Here is a 9,200-nt window from a genome sequence, read left to right on the forward strand (position 1 = left end):
GCTATGTTAGTGTACATTCCTAAGTGCATCATTTTCTTTGTTCTACAGTTTTACCTCTACCTTGCAATAAAGTTGAAAGCGGACATTGCTCCATCGTCATTGTGTTGCAGGGAAGGTTATCTGCCTGTCTACTTATGCTCCACTCATAGGGAGGACAGAACAGTAAAACGACGGCCCCTTCGCAGGCTGGATAGAGAAACAGGGACTTCTCACAGGCTGGACACAGGGCACCAGCAGTCTAGACAGCAGGATACTAAACCACGTTTTGTGCTATACGCAGAGATACTGCTACAGGACGCCCACTACAGCGGTAAGCGCGTAAGCTCGTCCGGAGCGTCACCATGTCAACGTTAGAGACTGGACTGTATGAGACAAGGTCTCACATCTCAGCTAGCTCCAGAAGCTCAAAAGGGTCAGTGAGTAGCTCTACAGTAGCCATTGCTCGTGCAAAAGCGGAAGCCGCCAAAATGCGAGTGCATTATGCTGAGCAAGAAAGGCAATTAAAAGTAGAGAAAGCACGCATGGAAGCAGCACTGGAAAAACTATCAGTAGAGAAAGAAGCTGCAGCTGCTGTGGCTGAAGCAGAGGCTTTGGAAGAAGCAGCGATCTACGCAAGTGAAAGATTCAGCAACATGTCTAGGCGCAGTTCTGGTCACCAAGACAATCTCCAGCGTACTTCAGACTATGTTCAGCTACATGCCAACTCGGGTGACGACTCGTGCTCAGATCCGGGAGAGGAGTCAAACCTCCAAAAAGAGCTCCGCCAGCAACCGGTAACACAGCAAGTGACCTCAGCACACCAAATGCCCAACATCAAATTAGATAGCAGTTTGATATTCAGTCGGCCCTCAGTACAACCTAAGCTTGAACCAACAAATGTTTGGAGTACCACGGTCGCCACCAATAAGAATGAACCTTTAGACTGTGACTATTATCATAGCAGCATGTCAAAGAATCGCTGTAACTCAATAGGACCTCCACAAAGCAACTTACCTTCAGATCTACCACGCAGAGATCAAGGTATGACAGACCTCGTCAAATTCTTTGCACGACGTGAGCTAATAACTAAAGGACTCACAAAGTTTAATGACAGACCTGAAGGCTATAGAGCATGGAGTTCGTCATTCAGAAATATGATCAAAGATCTCGACCTGTCTGTAAGTGAAGAAGTTGACCTCCTAGTCAAATGGTTAGGCAACGAGTCAGCAGAACATGCAAAGCGAATTAGAGACATCAACATTAACTACCCAAGCAGAGGACTAAAAATGATATGGGAAAGACTGGAGGAGTGTTATGGCTCACCAGAAGTGGTAGAAAATGCACTCTTCAAAAGGATTGAGGATTTTCCTAAGATTCCCAATAAAGGATTTCAGAAGCTGAGAGAATTAAATGACCTGCTGATGGAACTCGAAGTTGCTAAAGGTGAGGGAGACTTGCAAGGTCTCGCATTTTTAGACACAGCACGTGGTGTCAACCCCATTGTACAGAAATTACCTTACAGTCTACAAGAAAAGTGGATTACTCAAGGCTCCAAGTACAAACAACAGCACAACGTCTCATTCCCTCCATTCTCCTTTTTTGTGGACTTCATACGCCAACAATCAAAGACTAGGAACGACCCAAGTTTTGACTTCTCAACATTTGAAACCGCTTACACCAGAACTAACAAACCTGCTTCACTTCGTAACCCGAAAGCTACACCTGTTGCAGTACACAAAACCAGCATATCTGCTGTGCATCCCTCAACAAGAGACCCTTGCAAAGACTGCCCTCTACATAAGAAGCCTCACCCATTGCAGAAATGTAGAGGATTCAGGGAGAAACCTCTTAAGGACCGGAAAGCCTTTCTCAAGGAAAACCAAATTTGCTACAAGTGTTGTGCCTCAACATCTCATAGGGCGAAGGACTGTACAGCAAACATCGAGTGTTCAGAATGTCATAGTAAGGAGCATACCACGGCCTTACATCCTGAGCCCGCCCCATGGACTCTCACGCCTTCAGACCAGGCTACAGAGCATGGCGGGGAGGAGAAAGTCACAGTACTTCCTGAAGTGTCACCCCAGTGTACCCAAGTCTGTGGAGAGGGCCTCAGAGGTAAATCCTGCTCTAAGATTTGTCTTGTTAAAGTTTATCCAATTGGACACAAAGAAATGGCTGTAAGGTTGTATACCATTCTTGACGATCAAAGCAACAGGTCCCTTGCCAGCTCTACTTTCTTCGACATCTTCAACATTGAAGGACATAGCTCTCCATATTCACTTAAGACTTGCACAGGTGTGACTGAAGAAGCCGGAAGAAGAGCTACTGGTTTTCAAATAGAATCCATGGATGGTGAAACATCCCTGCCTCTACCTAAACTGATAGAATGTAATCAAATTCCAAACAACAGAGAGGAGATTCCAACGCCTGAAGCGGCATTACCACATAAGCACTTGAAGACCATGGCCCATCTCATCCCTGCCTTAGATCCTAAGGCTCAAATAGTGCTTCTGCTTGGAAGGGACATCATAAGAGTCCACAAGGTCAGAAAACAGGTAAATGGCCCTCAGAATTCTCCATTTGCACAGAAACTAGACCTAGGATGGGTCATTGTAGGTGACGTCTGCCTAGGAAATGTCCACAAACCATCCACGGTAAACTCCTATTGCACTAATACACTGGAAAATGGACGTCCATCCTTCTTCCAGCCTTGTCCTAACAGGTTCCTTATAAGAGACACACCTAGCAGTATTTCATACTCTGACTCTACGGAAATCGGGACCCATTTCTGTGACGAAGACAGAGACCACTTAGGGTGCACAGTGTTCCAGAGGACAAAGGACGACCACAAAATCGCCCCCTCTATTGAAGACGAAGCCTTCTTGGACATAATGGAACAAGGCTTTTTCAAAGATGAAGCAAACAATTGGGTGGCACCACTTCCTTTCAAAACTCAGAGACGCCATCTCCCCGACAACAGAGATCAAGCACTGAAGCGCTTTTTCTCACTCAGACGCAACCTTCTAAGAAGGCCAGATATGAGTGAACATTTCTTCACATTCATGGGGAAGATATTTGGAAACGGTCATGCGGAAGTTGCTCCACCTCTAAGAGAAAAGGAGGAACACTGGTACCTGCCAATCTTTGGTGTCTACCACCCTAAGAAGCCAGGACAGATCCGGGTAGTATTTGACTCCAGTTCACAGTATGAAGGAGTCTCCCTCAATGATGCTCTCATGACCGGACCAGACCTCAATAACACACTATTAGGAGTGCTCATTAGGTTCCGTAAAGGATTAATTTCCATTGTTGCCGACATACAGCAGATGTTTCATTGTTTTCTAGTGAAAGAAGAACATAGGAACTTCTTGAGATTCTTCTGGTTTAAAGACAACGACCAAACCAAAGACATAATGGAATACCGAATGAAAGTACATGTTTTTGGCAACAGCCCATCTCCTGCAGTCGCCATCTATGGACTCAAAAGGTCTGCCCGAGAAGGTGAAGAAGAATATGGACAAGATGTCAGGCAGTTTGTAGAAAGAGACTTTTATGTGGACGATGGCCTGAAATCACTTCCATCACCAGATGCAGCAATCGACCTACTCAAAAGAACCCAAAGTATGCTTGCTTGTTCGAACCTCAAACTCCATAAGATAGCTTCAAACAGCAAGGCTGTCATGAAAGCCTTTCCCACTCAAGATCACGCCAATGACCTGAAGGATCTAGACTTGGCAACGGCCACAATACCCTTGCAGCGCAGCCTAGGGCTCAACTGGGACCTCAACAACGACACCTTTACCTTTCAGGTGGATCAAAAGCCAAAACCATTCACACGACGCGGTGTCCTATCTACGATCAACAGCATCTACGACCCGCTTGGGTTTGCAGCTCCCGTGACCATTCAAGGTAAGATGCTGCTCAGAGACTTGACTGCAGATACATGCGATTGGGACTCCCCACTTTCCCCAGAGAAGGAGACATTGTGGGTAAAGTGGAGAGACTCCCTGGTAGCATTATCCGACCTACACGTTCCTAGGCCGTATGCATACGTGCCTATTGCAGAGGTCAAGTCTAAAGAGCTGTGTGTATTTTGTGATGCCTCAGTGAAAGCAATTGCTGCAGTTGCCTACCTCAAAACGATTGACATTAAGGGCCAGACACATATTGGGTTTGTGATTGGAAAGGCAAAACTGGCACCATCTCCTGAGCCTACCATACCGAGGCTGGAGCTTTGTGCTGCCGTTCTGGCAGTAGAACTAGCTGAACTCATTGTGACAGAAATAGATATGACACTTGATGACACAGAATTTCATACAGATAGCAAAGTAGTGCTGGGCTACATTTACAATGAGTCTAGGAGATTCTATGTGTATGTGCATAACAGAGTCCATAGGATTAGAAAGTCATCAAAACCTACTCAGTGGCGCTATGTACCGACTGATCACAACCCAGCAGATCATGCTACAAGAGCTGTACCAGCACCACTCCTTAAAGATACCACATGGCTCACAGGGCCAACTTTCCTTTATAAACCAGTACTGGATACTCACAAGAAAAGCACCTATGAACTGCTAGACCCAGATTCCGATGCAGAGGTTCGCCCTCAAGTTTCCACGCTCATTACGACACTTTCTAGCAAACAGCTGGGATCTAAACGTTTTAACAGGTTCTCAACTTGGAAGTCACTAAACCGCGCTGTAAGTTGCTTAATTCATATCGCCAGAACCTTCAGAGCCACGCCAGCAAGATCAAGTCATTGCAGAGGTTGGCACCGCTGTCCAAAGGGCTATACAGTGGATGAACTTACACAGGCCAAGGACGTTGTCATCCATTGTGTGCAACAAGAGATTTACGCAAGAGAACTAGAATCACTCCAAAATCAAAAGAATGTGCCTAAAGATAGTTCCCTCAGGAAACTTGACCCATATATAGATGCTAATGGACTGTTGAGAGTTGGAGGACGTGTCTCAAATGCACAGCTTGATAGTAACGAGTGCCATCCTGTAATACTCCCTAACGATCATGTTGCGTCTCTACTTGTGCGGCATTACCATGAACAGACTAAACACCAGGGACGTTTGTTCACTGAGGGAGCTCTATGTACAGCTGGATTTTGGATAGTTGGAGCCAAAAGACTTGTGAGTAATGTCATTTTCAGATGTGTTACATGCCGGAAACTCCGTGGTACGTTTCAGTCGCAGAAAATGGCTAGCCTCCCTGCTGACCGACTCAGCACTGAACCACCGTTCACAAATGTTGGGCTCGACGTGTTTGGCCCATGGTCCGTCACCACGCGGCGCACTAGAGGAGGCGAAGCAAACAGCAAACGCTGGGCTGTCCTATTCACTTGTATGAGCATCAGGGCAGTGCACATAGAAGTTATTGAGTCTTTGGACACATCCAGCTTCATAAATGCATTAAGACGCTTCATTTCTATAAGAGGTCCAGTCAAGCAAATCCGTTCTGATAGAGGTACCAATTTCATTGGAGCGTGTAAAGAGTTGAATATTCCCTCAAACATTGACAGCGACCATGTAAGAAGATATCTTGCGAACCAAGGTTGCACATGGTCATTTAACCCTCCACATTCTTCTCACATGGGCGGCTCATGGGAGCGTATGATCGGCATAGCACGTAGGATCCTTGATTCGATATTCCTCCACGAGGGCACTTCAAGACTCACCCATGAGACCCTCACAACTCTTATGGCTGAAGTAGTAGCTATCATAAATGCGAGACCATTAATGCCAATATCCAGAGATCCAGATGACCCTCCTTTGCTAACTCCTTCTACTCTACTCACGCAAAAGTTCGATGCAATTACAGCTCCTGCTGGTGAGTTTGATTCTAAAGACTTGTACAAGTGTCAATGGAGACGGGTACAAAGCTTGGCAAATGTGTTTTGGGAAAAGTGGAGGAAACAATACATCTCAACTTTACAGACTAGGAATAAGTGGCATTCCAGTAAACCCAACATGGAAGTTGGCAATGTTGTTCTTGTCAAGGACTCTCAGTCAAAAAGAAACGAATGGCCTATGGGACTCATAACCAAGGTTTTTCCTAGTGAAGACGGGAAAGTCAGAAAGGTGGAAGTCAAATTGTGCAAACAAAATGAGCCTAAACTCTTCTTCAGACCTGTTACAGAACTAATTTTATTACTCACAACGAAGAGGTCTTAATGTGGTAACCTTGGGTTACCAGACGGGGAGTGTCATGCCTTTGGCAGTCTCTGTTCAGTAAAATTGTCTGTACTGTATAAGGTATATGATATTGCTTTATTTCTGGCATTATTAGATGGACTTTCTGTTAGGGCTCCATCTAGTGTGCATTCACATACTGAGCCTCAGTGTATTTTGTCCTCTGAGGGATGCTGTACCTTTTACCCATGACCTCAGTGACATCATCAGCTCAGCCCACAGTAGCCATTTTCTGGCACATTCCCTCCATGTCTGGACTGCTCTAGAGACCCTCTGCAAACCTTTATTATCCAGGCTCACAGTGGCATCGTCGGTATGTGATAACTTCTACCTGATGTCCTACTCTTAGCATCCTGTGTATATATGTTTCCAGTTCCATGATTATACCACTTCTATAGTTTCTAGTCCTATGTGTGTTATTCAGATAGCATAGCATGTGTCCTAGTGTATGCGCATGCACACTTATCATCCCTCATGGCTGTATTACATGCTTCCTGTCTTCTCACATGTATGTAATGTATTCTCTGTACTGCTATGTTAGTGTACATTCCTAAGTGCATCATTTTCTTTGTTCTACAGTTTTACCTCTACCTTGCAATAAAGTTGAAAGCGGACATTGCTCCATCGTCATTGTGTTGCAGGGAAGGTTATCTGCCTGTCTACTTATGCTCCACTCATAGGGAGGACAGAACATATATATTAGAAGGTCACATGACAAACAAACAGATACATTTTTCAGACAGTCAGCTCACATACCAGACACTTAAACCTTTCAGTGCTGCAGCTATGCAATACACATCATGCATACAACACAGAAGACACTGACAATACATCGACAAGTGCATGCATACAGTTATGGAGGGGCCCCGCTGTACCGGGCCACTACAGAGACACTCAGGATTCCAACCCACAAAGCTGAGATCTGAGCATGCCCCAAGCTGTAGGACTATGCTGTTCAGATGGGAGAATGAGGGTTCCAATACGCTTACTTGATCTTTGAACAGTACTGCAGTAGAACGAAAACTTGTTGAGCATTCTACTTTCATAGCTCAATAATGGTGCAGTGTTTTAAAAAGGTACTGTACAAAGTTGTTTAGTTTGTACACCGCAGGAAAATCTTTTTTACCTCATTCACTCACAGTTGATTCTTGGCATGCCCTATATGTAGCGGACATACCTTGGATTTTCACTCCAGATTTCATTCATTACATTCAGTCTAAATTCTGCATAAGAACTAATAATGAAATCCACATTTAACACATGCGGATTTCAGTCTGGATTTTTAGGCGTAATTGTTATGCTGTGTATGAAAGTAGTTTAAGAATAATCATTAGTTTTTGGATTAAAGCTTTTTGACACCGCTTCAATCTTGTATTCACTGTTTTGAACAATGCAAGAATTCTGCATGAAAAGATTTGCCAGGACTCCCACATACATTCTTTCAAGTGACCTGCTATATTAAATACATTCATGCATTCACCGCATTTAGTAGGAGAAGATATAATCCTGGGGGAGGATTCTTCAGAAGCGGAGGAAGTGGAGAGGAAATCTGGCAGCGGTATCTGATTTATAAGAGCTATTTACCTTGGGAAAGCGTAATTATGTTCATGTTTATGGATTCATCAGGTGAAGAGAGAGACCGGCAATCAAGCACATGACATTGAAAAGGACAGAAAAGAATCAGGGGCATCAACCCACAGATGTAGCAAGAGACAAAGAAGAGAATCTGAAAATAGGGAAAGATAACTGCAATAAGTGAGAGAAAAATGGAGTTCTAGGCATTTTAGTGCGGTGAGATGTGAATAGAAGAAATACAAGGATTAGAAATTCAGTGCCAAGATAGAGTGGTGCAAGTCAAGGGCAAAAGAAAGCAAGATCTAATGTGTTAGAAGGTTAGGAAAGTGGTAAAAAATATCAATCTAGTTCAACCTATTATCCTGCAGTGATGGTATAAAGGTTTGAAATAGATCCCTATGAAGCGATTACCAATTGTCTTTGTTTTAAGAATCAGAATAAATCTCTGGATCAATTGTTCATCTCCAGCAATGTAATATACATACCATAAAATATAATGTATTTCTAGAAATACATAAGATTAAAGGTTTTCCATTTTGTAAGCCAATGAGCCCTTCCCGTCAGGTGTGAAAAGCTCAGGCTGGTAGAGTAATGGTGTGGAGAATGTTTTTTGGCACACTCTTGGTCTTCTGGTACCTGTGGATGGTGAATTGCTGAAGTTCTATAAGCCAAAGGAGGTTTAACATGCTACTTGTTGGGTGCCTCCAATTAAATAGCCTTTTTAGTGTATGTGTTGTTTAGTGTATGTGGCCACCTGTTATTTAAATCTGTTAGAGTATTTTGTATGTCAGTTTTATCTAGTTATGGGGGGGGTTCATATTTCGGCCAACTTGGCGGCAGTGGGCACCGTTCTATACAAGGTGGCTGGGAGAACTGAAACAACTGAGCATGGCTAGGCTACACTATTTCTGTAACTTTTATAGATGTCAATGGGAGTAACACAAACAGTGTATCACAGAGTGCTATGCTATTTCCTTAACTTCCAAATTGTGGAAACAATGTAGCTCAATATGCAGAATTCCTATTGACTTATATGAAAGTTACAGAAACAGCACATTGAATCCTGCTCAACTGTGTCCATCCTCAGACACCTAGTACAGCTGGGCTCGGGGGCCTAAGCTAGACAAAGATGTGGGTCCCAGAGGGCATGGATATGCCTTAAAAATCTGAGATGGGAATACCCGTTGCCTTTACCTTAGTTAGGTTGTCCAATCTTTGCAAAGTACCATAACCAATGAGGCTAAACTAGGTAGATGATTTAAAAAGGTAGTTGAACTCCTAGAAAGAGGAATTTCTAATGTCATGACATATCTCTAGGAAATGCCATACCACTATAATTAGTATGATCAAACCTCTAGGACCTCCACTGATTCTGTTAGCGATGGAACTAAGGTCCTGTCAGCATTTCTATTGTACCCCCTGTTCCGCGAATTTACAGCACAGCTG

The 9,200-nt window shown here is 43.9% G+C and overlaps 1 protein-coding gene across 1 annotated transcript; it reads left to right on the forward strand.

Annotated features, from left to right (window-relative positions):
* The first annotated feature begins 341 nt into the window (after window positions 1-341).
* On the forward strand, window positions 342-6,871 carry LOC136571805 (uncharacterized). The gene is made up of 2 exons (XM_066572433.1): window positions 342-6,492; window positions 6,759-6,871. The coding sequence occupies exon 1, from the start codon at window positions 342-344 to the stop codon at window positions 6,159-6,161; it is 5,820 nt and encodes a 1,939-aa protein (XP_066428530.1). The 3' UTR covers window positions 6,162-6,492; window positions 6,759-6,871.
* The last annotated feature ends 2,329 nt before the right edge of the window (window positions 6,872-9,200 follow it).

The sequence above is a fragment of the Eleutherodactylus coqui genome, chromosome 6, assembly GCF_035609145.1.
Source record: "Eleutherodactylus coqui strain aEleCoq1 chromosome 6, aEleCoq1.hap1, whole genome shotgun sequence".
Classification (NCBI taxonomy): domain Eukaryota; kingdom Metazoa; phylum Chordata; class Amphibia; order Anura; family Eleutherodactylidae; genus Eleutherodactylus; species Eleutherodactylus coqui.

Coding starts and splice junctions, on each gene's coding strand:
- LOC136571805 (XM_066572433.1), top strand. CDS start 342: ATGTCAACGTTAGAGACTGGACTGTATGAGACAAGGTCTCACATCTCA.